Here is a 21,829-nt window from a genome sequence, read left to right as displayed (position 1 = left end):
CTTTTTCCCTGAACCAATGTCTTTTCCATCTTTTTCAGATTATGCATTTCATTGGATAACATTCTGTGGTGGAAATGACATTTTGGAATAAAACAGCCAACTCTTTGCTAACTAAGACTAATTTCATACAGTAGCCAACATTTTATGAATCCAAAATAGACAAGTAGATAGTGATAAAAAATATTTAATGGAATAATTGCATGACTTGGCCAAAAATTACAGCTTAATAGTAGCACTGGGTATCGATTCAGATGTTCTAATTCAATTAGATTTCGATTCGCAAGCTCTCAATTCGATTCAATTTCGATTCTCGATTCTAAATTCGATTCAATCAATATAGATTTAATACAAATCCTATATTTATAAAAAAGAACAGTGAACATAAGTTTACAAGTGGTTAATTAATAAAAAGAAATTAAGAACTCGTAAACTCTTTATTTTAGGTACACTTGGGTACATTAAAACAGAACCCAACTCTATATTTCAAATGCATACAATGAATAGACAGGATTTTGATGTAAGATGAAACATTTATGCTGAAAATTGGACAAGTCAGAACAGATGCCTTGATCAAACAGGATCAGGTTATTTTATGTTTAAGATAAAACAAACATCAAATCTCACGGCATTAGCTGTAACATTCAAATACAAGCCTATGAACAGTGTAGGAAAACTAATACTGGCTTTTGGGTGATAGATAAATAAATATGGGAAAAAATCGATTCGTGGCCTTTGAGATTCGATTTTGAATCGACCACATTTTAAAAAACGATTAATCGAAAATTTTTTTTTTTTTTTGCCCAGCCCTACTTAACTAGCCTGGTTCTACCAGACTCTCGTACATTTCATTTGTACAGAGAGTCTGGCCACTCTCCATTGACAAGCGTTAACTTCCTTGTAGGCGAGTCACTATGGATCTGCCATAACCAATCGCTAACCTTTGGTCGTGACGTAACCCTACAACTCAAACTAACGCACGACATCAACGTCATCGTTCTCAGCCACTCCCTCTGTTCGCTGATTGGGCCGGACAAAAATTTGGCCGGAGAAAACCAAAGAATACACCACAATCCCAGACGTAGTACTGAAGGGAAATAAAATTGAGCGGAAGTACGCAGGAGGGCGGAGCCAGGCTACTACTTAACAGGAAATGTCAGACAAAAATATTATGGATAAAATTGTTTGTTTTGGTCCAAACGACGTGACATCTGATTATGATGCATATTTATGATGGATTCTGGGTGTGGGGGAAAAACAACAACAAAATCTACACATTTTAAAAGTGTGTACTGTAACCTAACCTTAACCCTAACAGTAATTTTTCTGCATATTTAAAGGAATACTCCACCGTCTTTTCATATTAAACTATGTTATTCCCTAAACTAAGACGAGTTGATACATACCTCTCTCGTCTCAGTGCGTGCACTCAATCGCTCTGGCGCGCGGCGAAACTTTGTTCACTCAGTTCATTCAATACGGGCCAAGCAGAGAAGCTACTAAACACCTCCACGTTTTCCCCATTTAAACACAGTTACTCGCGTAGTGTAACTCGACCTAGGACGGTGACACAAAACAAAACGTTGCGCTTTTCTAAGCGTGTAAAATGGATAACTATATTGTATGGCGGAATACCATAGCAAGTGCTTGTAAGCACTTCGTCTTGGCGGAGTAATATCTTCACCAGAGGGAGTGGGGGCCGGTGAGAGGATTTTTCACGAGTGAAGATATTACTCCGCCAAGTCGAAGTGCTCATAAGCACTTGCTATGGTATTCCGCCATACAATATAGTTATCCATTTTACACGCTTAGAAAAGCGCAACGTTTTGTTTTGTGTCACCGTCCTAGGTCGAGTTACACTACGCGAGTAACTGTGTTTAAATGGGGAAAACGTGGAGGTGTTTAGTAGCTTCTCTGCTTGGCCCGTATTAAATGAACTGAGTGAACAAAGTTTCGCCGCGCGCCAGAGCGATTGAGTGCACGCACTGAGATGAGAGAGGTATGTATCAACTCGTCTTAGTTAAGGGAATAACATAGTTTAATATGAAAAGACGGTGGAGTATTCCTTTAAAATAAAATGCACGCACGCAAGCCAAACACACACACTTTTCTCTCCTACCATTGTCAGAAAGCTCCTTCAGCACGCCTTGCTCGATCAGTTCCTGTCTTGGCCTCCTCATCGACATCTTTCTTTCCAAAACTGTGGGGGGGGGAACAAAAACACTATATGATATAAAAGCTAAACTCACAACTGCACACAGTTGAATATAACTCCATGGTTTTGAACCACAGATTAGTGCATCTCCAGCAAATTTGAATTACTGGACATTTATTATATGTTAAACATTTTTAGAACAGTGTCAGGTACCAAGTCCTCAAGCGAAACCAGTTACGAAATCACTGGGCAAAAGGATTTTGAAATCATCTAGTTATTGTTCAAAACATCTGAGAAAACAACATTCACATCAGCAAAGGAAAGAAAACATTCACAACAGTAGGGTGTTATTTAAGATAAAAAAAAGTCAAGGAAAGGAAACGTATTTTCCAACACAAACATGAAGAGAAAATAACAAAGGACCTTCTGAAGTTTCCTTAAACTTCTCGCTGCTTTTCTTCTTCCTCCACTTCCAGGGTTTGAAGATCTTACCCAGGGTAGAGAACTTGCCTTTGCGCTTGGGAGGAGGGGTGCCGTCCCCTGCCGTGCCCCCTTCACTCCCCATGGTGCTGTGCTGGTGGTCACCTTCATCATCTGGAGAAGAGACAAAGAAATAATGCCTTGGACTGAGCCGTCAAACACAGGGTACTGTATATCAATGGCTACAAGAGGCGTTGGGTCAGATGGTTTATGTAACTCAAACTTTGTGTTGTGCTGCGTGTTTACATAAGCATATTATATATAGCGAGCCACATCAGGGTGAATTATAATATTGTGCCATCATACGAAACATGACAAACATACTGTCCCATATATGCAGCTGTGTCCTGTGCAGTAGATCCAGAGACTCTCTCATGCATGAAATACTTGACACCACAACCCTTCTCCAACCTCAATATCAAAACATACTAAACTGCTGAGCCTCCAAAGACTCACTATTGTTTTAGACCCCAACGCAGAGTGTTTTCTGGCGGCTCTCGTGAGAAGAAGAGCTGATCCCCATCGTGAAATCAGAATCACATCTCAGCATGGTGAGCTGGCCAGAGGCCACTGCTTCCCCATGTTACTCACTCACATTCCTCTCAGCACTGCAAAGAGACTCACAATCTCACATCTTTGGCCCAATCAAATAGGCGCTGAACGTGGCTTTGAACTTTTTGGTTGATGGGGATGGGCCTCACTGTACTTTCTTTTGTGTACAGATGAAGCTGTGCATCCCATAAGTACAGCAAGATACAAGGCCAGGTCCATTTAAAAGGCCAATATTTTTCCATTTAGAGATTATCAGCCTATAACAGTGCCTACTTAGCTGTGACCGTTATTAAACATATTCTCTGTTTGAAATAGTTAACAGTTAACAGAAAAAGTTATTCTCTGACTTAGTATACTTTACAAAAGAGGTTTGGGGTCAGTAAGATTTTTTTGTAAGAATAGGGATGCATTAAATTGATCTAAAGTTACAGTAAAGACTTTTACATTGTTACAAAAATATTTAAAATAAATGCTGTTCATTTAACCTTTCTATTTTTTAAAGAATCCTGAAAAATTGTTTCATGGTTTCAATGAAAATATTAACCAAATCAGAATTTGACACTGAAGACTGAAGTAATGACTGCTGAAAATTACTCAAAATTAAAAAAAAAAAAAAAAAAAAGTAAATTATATTTACATCATAGAAATAAATTACATTTTCAAATATATTAAAACTATTTTAAATTGCAATAATAATAATAATAATAATAATAATAATAATAATAATTCACAATATTACAGTTTGTTTGTTTTTTTTACTGTTTTTATCACATAAATGCAGCCTTGGTAAGAGGGAGAGAGAATATTATTTTTAGAGTAAATTATTTACTACAGAAAGTTTCAAGAACTTTCAAAAATTATAATACTTTTTACAAAAATATTAATATTTTCAATTGACTTTTACAGGCATGACAAATTTTTGGCTGTTTTTATTTCAGTATCCAGTCAAATTCATGCATTAAAATTGTTGTAAAAGACACTAGTGCTGTCAATCAGAAAAAAAAAAATTAATTAATCGCACATTTTTCGGTAAATAATCGTTATTAATCACACCTAACGTTAAAGTTTTTCATATATTTTTAGACTGTAATACTTTCACATTGAATCTCCAAAATAATGTACAAACAACCCAAAGACGGTATTATTTAAATATTTGTTTAATGGCATCTTTTTACTAAGCACAATGAAGGCCAATACCACCATACTGCTACTGATGTCTTTATTAAACTGATGTTTTTCTCAATTTTAGCCATTAATTAGTCATTCAACATTACAGTACGGTATAATTGAAAGGTATCAACTTTAATATTTAATAGGCTTTAGTGAACTTAAAACAATCTTCATATAAACCCATAGTAATAAATGTCACATTTAGCTGTTCCTTAATATATCAGGGCTCAAAAAAGTTTTTTTCTACAGTTCAGATTTTTGTAATTGGCCAGTTTAGCGTAAATTGTAATTGCAAATTGAAAATAAGCCCAATGGAAACACGTACATTTCGCAAAAACTCCCATATCACAAAAGTTTTTACGCTCGCATGAAGTGGTTTTTCAGGCAATTACATTTTTAAAGCGTTAAACTGAAAAAATATGTATCGCAAAGTTAACGTGTTAATTTCGACAGCACTAGTAAGCACAAAGTTTTCTCTAAAAACACAGAAAAATAAATAACAACTGCTAAAAAAAAAAAACTTACAGAAAAAAATAATTAAAAGTAGTAACTGGATCCATTCCTAATCTTCAGAATATTGAACTTAGTACCTTAGTAAAGAGCTGTGGTTTTTAGTACAGCCCAGTTCATTCTTGTGCTTGTTGACTTTCAAATATTTGCTAGATCATTACATGTAAACTATCTAATACTCGTCACTGGTCTTAAATGTAGCAGGTGTTAAGCAAAGCCTGTAAAAACATATGCTGTTAGATAAGTATAAATATAGGCAACCAACACCCGCAACCCACAAATCAACAGGGAGGAAAACACATTAGAGCAAAGAAGCTAGAACAGACAACATTAAGGCTCACAAGGTTTGGAAAACATGTCCAAATTGCTCCTTAATTATTAAAACACTAATAAGTCCCCCATTACTACATTTAAGTATGTAAATGTATCAGTCTACCTGGACTCCAGCTGCCATGGCAACTTGTTTGAAAGCAGCAAGCCATACAAGCGTCCACTTCCTTTCCTGTTTGGTTTTTCCAAATCAAAAAAAGTGAAAATGTTGAAGTAGGAGTACAAATGAAAAAGTTACAGTCCTAGAGCACAATGTGACTGAACACGACCATATATCGGACAGTTCAGATGGAAGACACTGTCTGAGGAACAGGCAGTCTCACAACTCAAAATGTGTACATGAGGAGTGTAAAAGTCAGAATATGGACTCCTAATGTCTAACAAACAGGGAACACCATCCAGAAAAAAAGCTAAGAAACACCAGCACTCGACTACATATCCATGATCATATCCTAAAAGCACAGCCGGACAGAAGCCCCAGCCTTTGGAAAGACAATCAGCGAATGACGCACAACCACTGAGTTTGGTGAGAAAACAGAGCAATGTGTTACGCAGATATCATCCAGCTGCATTAAACTTGAGCATGAGCAGCTTGAGTCAAGAAATTAGCCCAGAAATTAATGGATCGGACATCACTAATAGCGGCAAGATAAGTGAACCAGTAGGAAACAGATCCGGAAGACAGGCTTTCCAAATGATACAAAACACAAAAGACGTGAGTGAGGTGTTGTTTAAAGAATGATCCGTGGAGAGGCTGTGTATTAATGTCAGGGAGTGATTCAGATTGCCTTGGAAAACAGAGGGGGCGAGGCCTGGGAAACAGAGGGAGGAAACGGCACTCCACCCTGATCCTGAAACGGGGAGGGGGAGGGGGGGTGAGAGTAAGAGGTGAAAAGAACCAAAAACGAACCCCTACCACGGTCCACCACAGTGTGAAACAGGAAAACAGAAAACAGCAGAGAAAACAAACATGACATGAGGCGCTGCGTCATATCATTACGCCTGCTGCACTCATGGTACGGCAGCAAAGTTTCTTGATTATTACGCAGGAATGAGAGTATAGTTCCTAGCCATATCAGCCTAGAAAATCACAACTTTACATTTTCCGTCGGTCTTAGTGCACGATGTAACTACAGAAGAGTCAAGTTTTAAATAGGAAAAATATCGAAACTTTGGTCATTTTTTTGAGAGAAATGCTAATGGTCTTGTCCACTTCAATGATGTATGCTAAGCTATGCTAAAAGTGGTACCGCCAGGACCGGAGATCGGCTGAATGGATTCAAAAACGGTAAAACTCAACTGTTTAACTCTGGGGGAGTTGTAAAATGAGCCTATTTCCACAAAAAGTGGAGTATCCCTTTAAGGATTCTCTGATGAACAAAGTACAAAAGAACAGGATTTATTTGAAATACACTTTTTGTAATGTAAACATTATACTGTCACTGGATCAATTTAGTGCATCGTTACTGAATAAAAGTTCATTTCTTTTAAAAAATATCTTAATGACCCCAAAAACTTAAATGACAGTGCATTTTTTTGATAATTTATATAATTTATACACACATATGTTATATAAACACACTTATGTTAACTTATGTGATGATTAATCGCAGTTAATCAATTTGACAACACTAATTGTGATGTATATCATGAGGTAGCTGCTGATACACAGCCCTATAAACACAACAAATAAAGCTAAAACTAGAAAAACTCACGTTTCCCTCCATATAAAGACTCTAGTACATTCAAAAGATGTTTAACTGTTCCTCAAATGATGTGGCACTGACTGCTTTTTCCACCATAATGAGCTCGGCTTTCCCTCTATTGGCCAAGTGATTTGAAGGAGCTACATTATAACCAGACTGAAACAATCAAGCACTTAGGCAGAACAGCAAGAACTCAAAGCCATTTTATACAGCCCAGCCACATCACATACAGCAAAACAGAACCCAACTGTCTTCCAAAGAGTGTCTCGCACTTTTTTTTTAACCTTCGCTCACAAAAGTTGTACTTTTAACAAGTCCCTTGCATTCTGTTGCCCACCATGAAGCTGTTTTTTAGCACATCTTATGTAACCGGCCTCAAACAAACATATCCGATCGAGGCAGGTGCACCAGATACAGGTTTTGAGACCGATTAGTTGACTTGTCATTCAGGCAGTGGCGTAACTTTGTTGTGAAAAGTGGGTGGGACGGTTTTTTTTTTTTTTAAACGGGGGGGGGGGGGGGGGTTATGAATGCTAAATCATAAATCGATGTATGTACATAACATTACGATGTCCAGCAATCGATTGAAATAGTGCATGGGTTTAATTTGTCATTTAATGAGGTTTGATATATGTTGGTGTGGGTAAATCCATTGTAAAATTGTGTATTGAAATGGTCCAGTGGTAGAACTTTTGCCAAGCGTGTCAGAGGTTGTGGGTTCTAATCCGCACTCGTATAGGTTTTTTTTTTTCTCATTAAAACCGATTATGTTTATCAGTGGTTGTATATCAGGCAAGCATACGTTTGTATGTATTTTGTTTTGTAATTTCAACGGAACGAATAGAGTCTCCACAACAGATTGAAGCACGAGTCCGAGTGAAGACACAGTATCCGCGCCTGTGTCTGTATCTGATCGCAGCGGCAACGAGCACTTTGATCACTTGATTTCAAAAACAACACATTTCAGTGCTAGATCGCCTCTTACAAACGAAATAAATGAATGCTCTGCTAGTTAACTGGAGATGTTTTATTTATTTGTATTGGTACATTCGTGCCGCGAGATGTTTCAAAAGTGGTGGGGACAATATCGACCTTAGCAAAAAGTGGTGGGGACATGTCCCACCCGTCCCACCCGCAAATTACGCCTATGCATTCAGGCAACCCACCGACTAGTCGACTAGTGTGCATGTAAATGCAACTCCAGAGCCAGTACTCCAGAGTATTGAGGTGTATATGCTAAGAAAATGAGAGGAGGAGTGTGTAGGCAGTTGTGTTGTCGGAAATAAGGCCGGCATTCAGCCTGGAGCAGCTTGTTTCATTATGTAACAGTCTGTCTCCGCAGGGAGAAACCATGAAGAGTCAATCACTGCCCTGCCGCTACACACCACCCCCCTTATGCATGGCTGTATATGCACAAATAACTACAGGCTCTCATTCCAGACAGCCTTGCTTGTCAGATGTCTTCAATGTATAGTTCTCAAAGCTGTGCTTCAAATAATCCAAAAAAGCATATTAGAAAAGACAAAAAAATTTACTGGTTAGTGGGATGCAGTCAGATGCATTTCTTTGGGGGGTTTTACATGAGATGCATTCTTGTGCTCAGAAACAAAGCAAACAATCACAAGTTCAAAAAGATAGGTGTGAAACAAAGGAACAGAATGCAGGGGTCTCAAGACGCGTTTTAAAGTTAAATTCAAAATACCACATAAGACATAATGCTATGGCCAAAGACGATTGACTGAATATATATGGCTAGTTGTGGGCATGAATAGAAAATATCATATGTTTTCGAGAGGGGTTTTACTCTGAAACCGTCTAACAACATGCCAAATGAAACTAAATAAATTAGAATACAATGTATTATATGATATATACATTTAAAATAAAATAATTTAATGTTATATGGTTAAAAATGAAAACAATATATTTATAATTATTAATACTTAATATATACATTTAAAATAAAAAATCTAAATTACAATTTTATATTATTAATATTCACTTATATTATTATTTATAATTATATAAATTTAAAAATACTTTTCAAATAATATAAATATTGTACAAGCCCTAGATAACACACCCAGAAAAATAGTCAGTTGTTGGACAACATTTTGACCCATCCCTATTTGTCTGAAGTTAAGCTCCAATTGGACACATTGTTGTAGGGGTAACATGTTTCAGTTGCTTACAGCGAATTGACATTTTGCTGCAAGGAAAATACCACTGGAAACAAATACAGTGTCAGCAGAGGCAACGGTGAGCGGGTTCCGCCGAAAGAACAGACGCCTGTATTGTGACATGGAACCTAGCCGTGCTGTTTGGCTGAGGAACATTAAAGACTTGATTGCTTCCTCTGTGCAGTAACCGAATGTCAGCTGTGCTTTGTCTCTTTGTTTGTCATCACTATCGGTGGAGACTCACACCCTACACTGGGGGAAACAGTACAAAGATTATCGTGATTCAGACTTCAGGCTTTTCTCCACAAATAAACAATGTGAGATTATTGCGAACTTTGCCTAAAGTCAGCATTAAAGTAAGGGTATAGTGATTTGTTCTAGAATGTTTTTTTGTTATGGTGGTTGAAAGTCTCCTCACATCCTGTTAGCAAACACTAATTTAAAGTGATAGTTCACCCAAAAATGAAAATTCTATCATCATTTACTCAACCTCAAGTTGTTTCAAACCTGTATGAATTTCTTTGTTCTGTTGAACACAAAAGAAGATATTTTGAAGAATATGTTGATGGAAAAAAAAAATACTATGGAAGTCAATGGGGTTCATCAACTTTAAAAACCATAAAACGTTTGTCCAATCATTGCATTCGGACCTCAGTGCACCCTGCTCGTGCAGACATCACAAATCATCAGCGTGTTTCATGCGTGTATTAGATAGCCGTCAGTCACCGAGCACCGTCCGCAACCGAAACAGCAGCCACCTTTACAGTTCCCCCTGAACCAAAACAACGAGCTTATGCTGCGTTCACACCATAACTAACTGTAATGTGGAAGAGATGGAAACCTGTGACGTTATACTCGGAGCGGTTAGTGAATCGTGACTCGAATTCGTTTCAATAGCAACACTATCACCACCAAAATGAATTTGCAGCAGTTAGATGGTACAGGTCAGTGCTCTTTAAGTTGTTTAATGTTTATTATATTGTAATGTAATGTGCTTTGAGACATGAGGTAGTTTAACGCCATCCCTCATCTCGAGACGCTTTGTAAACTCTGCTGTACACGTTCGTGTCTTTTGAACGAGGCGTGGCTTTCGAGGGGGAGGGTGGGATCTTATGCTTTCAAAGCTAGCTCACTATTGCTAGCCGCTCCAAAAATTGCCTACCCTATCTATAAACGGAAGTTGTGAACGTCTTCCCTATTGTGACGTAGGCCCATATTCAAGTGAAATGGCTTCTCGGACAAGAAAAACAAATGCAAGGCGGGACTTGATTTTGTCCGTCAGGAATTAATTGGATCGTTGTGGTTTGCTATCGCTGTGATCTCATGTGAGTGACAGGTTGTCCAGCCGTCAAACTTAAAAACACATCATCAGAAAATAAAAGAGATGTCGCTGCAAGAGGGAGAAGTTATTTTGATTAATGATTACGAGGGCACATTCATTTTTCAAAAATAATGATGTGCATGGATACATTTCTATAATAAATACTGCAAAATTCTATACAAAATAAGAATTGTCAATTTTGATTTCATGGTGACTTTAATGCTGGATGGTATTTACCATGAGATTTTTTTTTAATTGTGGTAATCAAATAGGGTATTATTAATAATTTAAATATGAAAGGGTAATACTAACTATTTTGAATTTTAACGTGGGTTACGTCAAACTGGTAACTTTCTTCCCGACTGCTGAGTTATAACCAGTTCCTGTTGTGATGAAGTCAAGCCGAGGTAATGCTTGCAGAGCGTAATGCTTCTAAAACCTAGTGAGCTGCCTTAGTGCTTTACTGCCAAACTTGGCAGCTGCTTTCTAAAACAGTCGTTGAATGTGCATTTCTTCTGGTGTCAGTCGCTTCCAATTATTTTAGCTGTACAAATACGTTATGCTGTTTGAAATTAGTCACGTTTTTGGCTTTAGGTTTATGCTATCATATTATTTGAAATTATTATTCTAATCACAATAATAATAGTTTTACAGTTTACTACACTTTGTTATTCCTTTAGTTATTTACCTATACCGGCTAATGAATTCAAAGGCTTGCACATTCACAGGAAATAGTGGATAAGTAGCACAAACAAAAATTGGGTAAAATAATAAAATAAAATATAATAATCAACATTTCTCTTGCTTCAACTCCAACGCCATCTTGGAGGTTTTTTTTTAAATCCACTTGTCGTAGTGTATTCTGCGATTGCATTCTTCATAAAGGACTGCCTACATGTGATGCCGCCTTCTATTTTGGCTACAAGTTATCTTAGAAGACAACATGATTAATTTGGCTACTTGGAAGTACCTTGTTGTCTGAAGCTGCCTACAATGTCCTAAAATGCAGATTTTTGAAGCGTTTTCTTGACTCACCCAAGTGTGCGCAGGAGTTTTGAGGTGCAGTCTCTAGAGGGAACGTCTGTCCCATGCTCCAGCCCCCTATAAGGGCCTCTGTTTGCAGCTCCTGCCCAGGTGCAACCCAGTGAACAGCAGCAGCAATTCAGGATACCCAAAGTCTTCTGCCTTTCCTTTTTTAGTTTCAAAGGACTTGTTTCCTGTCACCGAGTGTTGCTCTCATGTTTCTTTCCACTTTCCAACTCACAATATTTCCAAGCTCCTCTCTTTTCTTTGAGTGGATCTCATGCCAACTACCTTTCTTTTCTTCCAGTGTCCTTCAGCCCTCCTTCTGCAACTCTCTCCACCCCCTCTCCCTCTCTCACTCCACTATCTCTCCCTCCACTTCATTAAAGGAGCTAGCAAAGCAGATCAGCGTAGACGCCAACGGATGCCTATCATTCCTTAAAGCAGAGGTCAAAGGGCAAATTGAGTGTGTGTGCGCTTGCGTATGAGTTCTAATGAAAAGCAAAGAAAAAAAAGAGCAAAGGATTAAAGGGAAGTTCTGCCAATGGAGGGAGAGATAGTATCAGCTGGGCAGACATTTGACTTTGTGGTTATGGAGAATACAAAAAAAAGAGGAACTGACATCTGAATGATTATCAAAAATACTGATTACTTAAAAATGAACACATCACGTTAGTCTATTTTAAATGAAATGTGAAATTTCACTGACATTACAAAGAAAACCTTGGATAACCTTCATTGGCCACGTACGCACTGCAAAGTATCAGTAGTGTGTGTGTGTGTGTGTGCTGAACATGACTCTCTTCCGAAATTGCGATGATTGACACCATAGCAATGTTATGGCATCTAGTATGTTAGTATGAAAACACATAAAATATGTGAATGAATTGAAATATATGACATATGTTTAATTATGAAATATTATGAAAATTCTGTCATCATTTACTCACCCTCATGTTGTTCCAAACCCGTTAAGAGTTTCGTTCATCTTCGGAACACAAATAAAATCTAAACGATTTCTGTCCCTCAATTGACAGCTTTAAAACATTTATAAAGAGGTCGTAAAGCTAATCCAAATGAATTGAGTGGAAGATACACAGTCCCTTTGCATGATGAACAGATTGAATTTAGGCTTTTATTCAAATATTAAACATTGATCAGTGAAGATAAACAGAAGCTAACCCATAGTGCAAGAACAAACCTCATTTGCTCTTGTGGAAGCTCATACGTGCTGCGTAACACACGAGAATGAACCTCCTTTTACCATAACTGATGTGTGAGTTGATGAATGTTTATATGTGAATAAAAGTGTATATTCATTTATATGAATAAGGAATATCTTCATTTGTTTTCCGAAGATGAACGAAAGTCTTACAGGTTTAGAACGACATGAGGGTGAGTGAATGATGACAGAACTTTCATTTTTGGGTGAACAAACCCTTTAGAATATATTTAAAAATATATTTAATTTATTTATATATATATATATAATTTATTTCTGTGATGGCAAAGCTGGAATTCTTCAGTGTCACATGATCACATCACATTGTGATGATTTTTATGAATAGAAAGTTCAAAAGAACAAAACTTTTGTAACAACATAAACGTCTTTACTGAATTAAAATTCTATCTTACTGACCCCAAAACATTTGAATGCTAGTGTAAATTTTAGACTTGGAATATTGTGGACAAGTTACATAAACTACTTTTATAATACTTTTGTGTCCTTCGCGAAGCTTGAAAGCTCCAATCCATTCATTGCAATTGCATTGGAAAAGAGCGAGCAGCACAGTCTTCAGCATTTCTACTTTTGTGTTCCAAAGAAGAAAGAAAGTCAGACAGGTCTGGAATGGGGAGTAAACAACTAAAATTTATTTTTGGGTGAATTGTCCCTTTAAGATTGATACTGAAGTCTTTCCCCTAAACAAACCCTCTCTTTAACTCGAACATTAAATCTATTAGTATACACTCAGTGATCAGCGGATCTGGACTCCTGCCCTCTGCACGGAGCAGAGGGTAATACACTTCAGCAAATCTTCATCCACAGGAATTCCAAGAATGCATTTTTATCCAGCAGAGTACATTAGCAGAGAACGGGAATGTGGATGTGTGTAGCTGTGTAACTTGACTACAGAAGATCGCACTCCTAATCCCATTTTCTACAGCCAGACATTACTTCTCATTCCACAGTGTATAACAAAGCGATTCTGTCCCAAACCCCTAAATTGAATTGATGTGTATAAAAGCTTCTTTTAGATGGGAAACCTCAGATATGGACCACATCCTCTCTGTGATCAAGAATACTCCAGATCTTTGGTCACCATGCATGACCATGTGTGATGATCATGCAGCCTGAGGGCATGTTCTTGTGTTCAAACACAGCCAGATGAATTGCAAAGAATATAATGATTCACTAGATTTGACCTAATTTCCTTTCAAATCTTAGGAGGATGTTCATTTCAAGAGATCAGGTGTACATTATTGGCCCTTCATTAGTTCACTTCACAAATCAATACCATCAATAAAACGCTGCATATGTATAATCAGGTGACTTCATCCACAATTGAAGGAAAGTAATTCAGGCTCCCCCTCTCTCTTTACATGACTGATGCTTTTGGACACGAGCATATAGGAAAACTTATCAGTATCTGTGCTCTCAACATTCATCAGAATGAATTTTGTTTAATAATTAATAAGGAATAATCTCGAGGATGAAAATTTTAAAACAACCTTCATCTTAACTGTCGACCAAATAAAAACAGCAACACACCAGCTAGTAGGGTTGTCAAACGTACCTGTAAAATCAGTACCAGTCTTTACAAAAAAAAAAGGGCTTGACTGTACCAGCATTTGTGTAGCACTGGTAGTACAGAGGTATACTTGTTACCCGCTGATAGACGCAGCTTTCAAACGCTCTCGTTGGTGTTTGTTTGAGCGCTCTCTGTTTTTCAAGCGTTGACCATTGTAGCCAATCACAATCAGTTGAGCGCGTGAAGGCAATGGCCTTTCAGGGGTGTAGCAAGTTAGTCAGAATCCATTAACACCGCTGAAAATGGTTTTGTTTTGTTCAACACGAGCCACACACTTGCGAAAAATCCAGTGAGCTTGCGCTTTAGAGATTGACAACCTTAGTGATTATAAGGGAGGTCTCTTATCTTGCTTTTTGTTTATTGCCCATCCACATTCACCTGAATACAAGTTTAGTTTTTCATGCTGCTTAGTGCTCTGCAAAGTTTCTGAATTGGCAACTATTTAAATGCACTATTGAATTGGAAACTGCGATGACTTGATGAATGGACGAGGAAAAAAAAAAAAAAAAAATGGGACAACAGTTTTTTCTCTGGGACTGAAATGGATACTGAGAACCACACAATTTTACTGGTTTTGGTACAGACTACAGACATTTTGGTAATGTGACAACCCTACCAGCTAGTTTATTGTTTATAGTTCAGCATGGTTACTGAAAGGGATAGTTCACACAAAAATGAAAATTGTACATTTTGTCGCTGACTCATCCTCGTGTTGTTTCAAAACTGTTTGACTGACTTTCTTTGTATAACACAATGTGACAAATGTTGTTTGGAGCCCAACTGGAAATGGAAATCCACAAAGAAATGCAAGCTGTTTATGAATGATATGAGGGTGAGAAAATGATAACAAAATTTTCATTTGTAGGTGAACTCATCCATTTTAAATATCTTGTTACAGTTTACTGTTGAAAAAACCCTCCAACTACCTTTCAGAAGTTTGGGCTTAGTATGTTTTTTTTATTTTATCAAAAGTGTTGTCCAGCATAATAGAATGATTTCTGAAGGATCATGTGACACTGAAGACCGGAGTAATGATGCTGAAAATTCACCTCTGCCATCACAACAATAAAATACATTCTGAAATATAGAGATATAGAAAACAGTTCATTCAAACAGTTCAAATAACATACAGTCTTGGTGAGTATGAGAGAAATATGTGTATAAAAGAAGTGCAACTTAAAGTGATGTGATTAGTTGACAGACCCAATGCATTGACTAGCAGCAAAATCGACTAGTTGATTTAAACTCCAGTTTATAGATGAGAACATGATGTAAAATAGGGCACTGACACATCTTTCAAAATATTTGAACAAAAAAATGTAATGTTGAGGCTTCGATGAAGTAACCAAGAACCAAGAACAAACAATCCTTTCTGCTTGTGGTGCAGGAGCTATGAAATCTCCAAACCACACGCTGAACTGGGGGCAACAGATACAGAAAAAGCAAGAGGGAAAAACTGCAATGATACAACAAAAGGAACAAACTATAAAGCAAGTTTTATAGAAGAGGCAAGCAAAAATAGCTTTGCACTACATGGTTCCGATATGTTACATAAAATTTTTACATCCAAGTTGGATAGATCACAATCACAAAAGAACTCTGACCTATTCATCTCGCGACTCATCTGTTATCTTTGCAACTGTTCCAAGATCAGCCCCACAATAAGAAGAACACACATGCATCTACACTGAAAAAAAAAAAAAAAAAAAAAATGACTCAGAGGATTGAACTGAAGCCCTGCTTCTCTCTGTCCCAGTTAAAGCACCTACACTGGGCACATTTCCAAAGAGAGAGACCGAAAGAACAGAGAGAGATGAGAATCAGCTTGCTGGTTCTGCCTAGACCCAGAACCTGACATGACCTGGAAAACAAGCTCTACGAATCTGTTCAAGGTAGGAACTGCCTTCATGACCTTCCTTAGGGGGCGACACAGGGCTCTTTACCAGCGTTTTGTTTCGCAAGAATCCCATTTTAATCAAAAGCAGTTGTTCTTCATTAAACTGCTCTCAAACAAATAACAAATGTTTGACTACAATGGCTGCATCCTAGAGTATAATTTGTGTAAACTGCGGTTTTGACAATAAACCACACACCAAAACGAGTTAAATCAAGATCACACATTGGTTTCTGGACCTTAATCAACGGCATCTACAAATGGAACAGTTTCTTTTCAATTATTCAGCATCATTAGTATCAAGAAAGAAATACTCACCTCGATTTTCCATTACAGAATCTGAGACAAAACGATAAATGGATCCTGTAATTAAAGCAAAACAAACAGATAATTATACAAACAGGTCCATCTTTTACAGAGCCACTCATTACTAATTATAGATAGTATGACATTAAAAAGATTTAATAAAGCAATAAGCCCCAAGAGGCTGTGCATTACAGTCAATTTACCACTGGTAAGGGGTGTTCTTAAGCATAATGCAATTCAAACTCCTTTACCCTTGGCAAAATCAGAATTCACTGTAGCAAATATATTTCAGACTGTTGCAAATATATTTCAGGTGTAGTGACAAAAGATTTATAAAAAAAAAAAACACCACAATATAAAAAAACTATAATAGAAATAAATAAAATGGGTCCATTAAAGGACACACATCTTTCTTGAAATCACCAAGTGGGAGCTTCAAAACAGAATTTATTCAGAACGATTGTGCAGACGTACAGTGATGAAGGTCATTGGTGGTCGTCCGTGGTGCCTCTGTTTGTCTAGATCAAGGGCTCAGACCAGCAGACAGGGTGCATTCGCTCATCTCCAGGGGTTTCCTGTAATATAGATATATAATATGTATAACTCACTTGATCGGAGGTCAGCTGAGACCAAACATCTCTTCAAATCCTCACTCGCTGTGATCACAGGTTCATCAGAGCGATCGGTAAAGTGTGCTATCCTCAAGTACTCTTATCGTTCTTGAAAGCTTCAGTCCAAGACTGCATCATATGCTGCGAATGATGCTTGTTATTTTACTTCAAGTGTAGTCTTTGCCAATCTTGAAAAAAAAAAAGAATTCTGTGGTTCCTACTTCCTACACTGATTAGTCGCAAGACTCACACCATTAAGGTAAGGCAAGAACTTTCATCCAACATTTTTAAAAAGCAGGTGTCACACCTCCAGGCTGCAAAATTTTTGGGACAAAACAAATGGTTCGTTTAAAACAGCACAGACGAGCTTGAGAAAAGACCAGAAGGAATGACCGCAAATGGAAGACAGGCAATTATCTGAAAGGCGCTGATGGAAAGGATAGATAACAGGCAAATAAAATGAGCGAATGTCTAACAGATGGATACACAAAACAGACAGGGCAAATCAGACTGTAATGGACTGTCAGTAGAAGGGGAGGATGGATGAATGGAGGAGAGAGCGCTAGAGATAGAAATGCTAATGAATATCTCCAGGGGCATTGATCGATTAAACTGAATGCAGACGGACAGCAGTCTCACAGCACTTTGACTTCTGCTTCGTCATTTCTGCTTCTGCACGACATTTACCTGAGCCCGGCTAATGTTGTTTGTGTGATATGTCTTATTTAAAAACTAAAAAAAGCTGGCACAAAATACAGTCAGCGCCAATCGTATACCAGCTAAAATGAAACAGGTAGGGGAACCATAGTGTATTTTTTATGTATAGATAGTTTTATGTACAGAGAGGGAAGGGTTGTCGTTGAAGGGTCAACTGCATTTATACTGTATGATCGAAACTACAGTAAAAACAGTAATATTCTGAAATATTATAATTTAAAACAACTGTTTTCTATTTGACCTTATTTTTTTTAATGAAATTTATTCTTGTTCAGCATCATTACTCCAGTCTTCAGTGTCACATGATCCTTCAGAAATCATTCTAATATGCTGATTTGCTGCTCAAGAAACATTTACTATCAACAATGTTGAAAACAATAGCGCTGCTTAATATTTTTGTGGAAACGTGATACATTTTTTTCATGATTCTTTGAAGAATCTTAAAGCAATTTATTTCACCCATGCTGAATAAAGTATTAATTTCTTTAAAAAAAATTGAAAAAAGAATTGATGACTCCGATATTGATGTATTTGCTCTGAAAAGGGCTTGAAAGGATTTGTTTTTAAATGCGAATAAACCATAATACTGCAAAAATGCTAAAATAAACAGGGAATGTTTTTCACATCGTTTTTCACAAAAATAAAAACACAAAGAAAAAATTATTTGAATAGGGATGCACCAAAATTAAAACCTAAATCCATTATTATCATAATTCGTGATAGTAAACCGCAATATTTTGTACACACAAGTAAATTAATTCAATCAACCATGTTGCAGTTAAAGTAATAAAGTTATTGGAGCTTACTGAGGCTCAATTATGCTGGTACGTCCCTTATAAAATATGACAGTCAGCTGAAGTTTTACAGAATTTGAATATGTACATTAAACAAGCAGGAAGAATGCAGTAAACATGAGACAGGCATTGCTAAAGTTAAGCAGCCTGCTTCAGCAATGATCATTATACCCTGCAGCCTCACATTTTTGAGGTTTCAGACACCAAAATAATCCTAAAACCATTTGGTTTGCGACTTCCTTGAGGGCTGTATGATCAAATCTAAAGCACACATTAGACTCAAAATAAAAAGAACATGCAAAAGAGAAGTCTTAAAGTGCCTGCTTTTGTTTTGGTAATTTAAGTTTTATAAAGAAGTTGGAGTTTCGTATGTACAATTGTGGTTAATTTTGATATAAAAAGCAAAAGGCTGTTCTTTTAGGATTAGGAAAAGAAAATATATTCCATTTGTCTCTTAGATAAAAGTGTATTGCTTTTATTGTTGTGAATGTGGACACGCACACTATAAAAAGCTTGTCTGCAGGGAGCCCACGCTGCCCCTTATGCAAATCTCATTGAGAACAACATGGTATACTGCTGCGACGATGCAGTGACCAGGCAGCTGGAATACTAATACTGTGCAACATGCTCTTCAATTCATTCCTGTGAAAAAAATCAAGCAGCCTTTCACAATATCAAAATTTATCTTCATAAATCTAAAGCTGGGTTCACACTCACTGATTCTAGGCCAAAGTCTAAAGTCTTTGATGCCAGTTTGACATGACAGCCGATAAATGATGACCATTGCGATCAAATTTGACCTCAGACGAAATTATGGCAGTGTCAGAAGTTTAGGCACAGTCCTGCAGTGTGGCTTCTCCTACGACAACGGTCAAATCAAAAACCAAAAGGAGCACAGACAACAAACCACCACTTGCTCCACACACATCATCTTCGTTTTCAAGAAAAGCCATGGTCAAATTAACGCTAGTAATTGTTTTTGCTTGCTAGCCCCCACTTCTATCCTGCATGTATAAATGCAGCTTACAGTCACCGAATGCGTCACTGATTGATGATGTAAAACTCTGGATTAGGCTTCCTGCGTGTGTCGGTTTTTAACGCGTCTTGACTGCCGTATAGTCTGACATTAAAGACAACTGAGATCCCACAGTGTGCTTGGCTTACAGCAGGAATTATGTTTGTACGGTCTGACAAACAACAGTCGTAAAGGACTACTATAACTCGTACAGTCAGTGTGCACCCGGCTTAAAGGTAGGGTATCCAATTTTCGCAGAGGCTAGCAATAGCGAGCTAGCTTTGAAAGCATAAGATCCCACCCTCCCTTTAGAGCGCTCTCGAAAGCCAAACCTCCTTCAAAACACATGAACGTACAGCAGCCATGAGAAAAGTGTCACGAGAGACTGTGTTAAACTAGAACATAACTTTACAATAATAATGAACAAACAACTTAAAAAGCACTGACTTGTATAACCTGACTTTTTTTCATTTTGCCGTTGATAGTGTTGCCATTGAAACGCATAAATTCGAGTCACGAACCACTCCAAGTATAACGTAATGGGTTTCAATCCTTCCATTGGCAATACATATATATTTAGACCACTTAACTTAGTGATTAGGGGTAGAACATATCGCAGTTGATCCGTGATCCGTATGGACCAGGTCCCACGGTTCGACACGCATGATTCATGGATTAACTGCTAAATTTAACCATCATAGAGTGAAAGTTTATAATTTGGACGTGTTATGTCTTGCCAATTTACACATTCAAACAATTTTAAACATAGAAGCAGCGGGGAAAATCGGGACTTGCACGTTATCTGTACACAGCCACACACACTTGAAGTGTGCGCAGAGAGAGAGAAGGGAGGGAGAGAGAGAGAGAAGGGGGGGGCGTTTCAGACAGCGCTCGAACACCGAATTGATTCCTCTTTCGTGTTACCTTGCCCTTGAATGGACACATACACAGTCATGTCAAAATACCCGTCTTAATAATACCCGTCTCGGCAAGTATTCTCTCGGTTATGTCATAAGTGAACAGTTGAGAAAGAAACCCATGTTTGTCAGTTTTGTCGGCCTTAAAGTGACAGCACACACCTAATATTCCTATTGTTGTCTGTGTCATTAATATTAATAAAACAACAAAATACAGCTTTAACAAAGATGAAACTATATTTAATTTCTACAGTAAATAGTGTTACTTTACATTTAGGCTTAATTATTCATTTCTGTACCTGAATACTAATAGACTTTGTAACTTTGTTATTTAGTATTTATTTTTTATTTTTTTCTTATTTAAATACTGACTGTTCAATTGTTTTAAATAATGTGTTAACTTTATCAGTTAGCCTAAAAAGCAAATTAACTGTATATATATATAACAACTGTTTCTTTTTATTTGCTGATCCGAAAAATTATCTGATCCATGGCTCAAAAACCATAAATGATCCGAACCATGAATTTTGTGATCCATTCCACCACTATTTGTGATTGCTATCAGGATGTGAAGAGACTTTCAACCAAAAATGTGCTGCCTTTAAGTTGCATACCTATGCTTTCATTTTTGATTTTGAAGCATGTCACCTTACATTCTTGTTTAGGGCCAAGTGGTTAGCATGTTGTGACTGCGGTATCAAAACTACAGAGTAATATCGACCAAAGCTATGCATTCATCAAATAATCAATCCTCCCATGTAATTGTAGTCTAGCCATTGCAACAAACTAGCTATGGTCTTTTAGGTTTCCAAGCCTAGGTATCTACATTAACTGTGTCTAGTCAACAGTTTGAATTCTCAAAACCACAACAACAAGACATTCTCCTCAAGCCATGTTATACAACTTTTACAACTTCAACCATACACTTGATGCCATACACTCTTAAAAGATTACCTTAAGTGAGTGTTAGATAACGGTAAAGTTTATCCAAGTGTAAAATAGGGAAATGAACATTCACAATTAAATATTCAATATCAACTGATATACAAACATTAGGCCTAACTGTAAAAAAACAAACAAAAAACAACACAGGAATAAAAATGACCTTTCAAAATAACTGATAAAAGGATGCCACTCACTGAATTAAACATTCAATTTTAATGAGGCATGTAGCATAATACTCTCATTGCATATTGTCTGCTATTTCACGCACTACTCTCATTCAATTTGAAAAAATGCTGCTGCTGTGGCTTCATGCTGATGGGGAATGGCTTAGAATATGTGCTGGAAGGGCAAAAGAGCCAAGAGAATGAATTGGAGACACTTCAGTGCCTTAACGGG

The 21,829-nt window shown here is 37.3% G+C and overlaps 1 protein-coding gene across 7 annotated transcripts in view; it reads right to left on the bottom strand.

Moving 5' to 3' along the window:
• phactr4b (phosphatase and actin regulator 4b) overlaps positions 1-21,829 on the bottom strand; it is a 47,689-nt gene that overhangs the window by 17,957 nt on the left and 7,903 nt on the right. For 4 of the 7 annotated variants that reach the window (XM_081389720.1, XM_081389724.1, XM_081389721.1 and 1 more), the window contains exons 2-5: positions 16,909-17,009; positions 16,447-16,491; positions 2,576-2,746; positions 2,117-2,197 (exon numbers count right to left, since the gene is read on the bottom strand). In XM_081389720.1, the coding sequence (XP_081245846.1) occupies positions 2,117-2,197; positions 2,576-2,746; positions 16,447-16,459 (265 nt within the window). In that variant the 5' untranslated portion in view covers positions 16,460-16,491; positions 16,909-17,009. Of the gene's footprint in view, positions 1-2,116; positions 2,198-2,575; positions 2,747-5,300; positions 5,473-11,436; positions 11,740-16,446; positions 16,492-16,908; positions 17,010-21,829 lie in introns of those variants that run through there. The other 3 variants (XM_081389718.1, XM_081389723.1, XM_081389719.1) reach the window with 3 other exon arrangements.

Source organism: Scardinius erythrophthalmus, assembly GCF_964197995.2.
Source record: "Scardinius erythrophthalmus genome assembly, chromosome: 16".
Classification (NCBI taxonomy): Eukaryota; Metazoa; Chordata; class Actinopteri; order Cypriniformes; family Leuciscidae; genus Scardinius; species Scardinius erythrophthalmus.
This window is presented reverse-complemented; position numbering and strand designations above follow the sequence as displayed.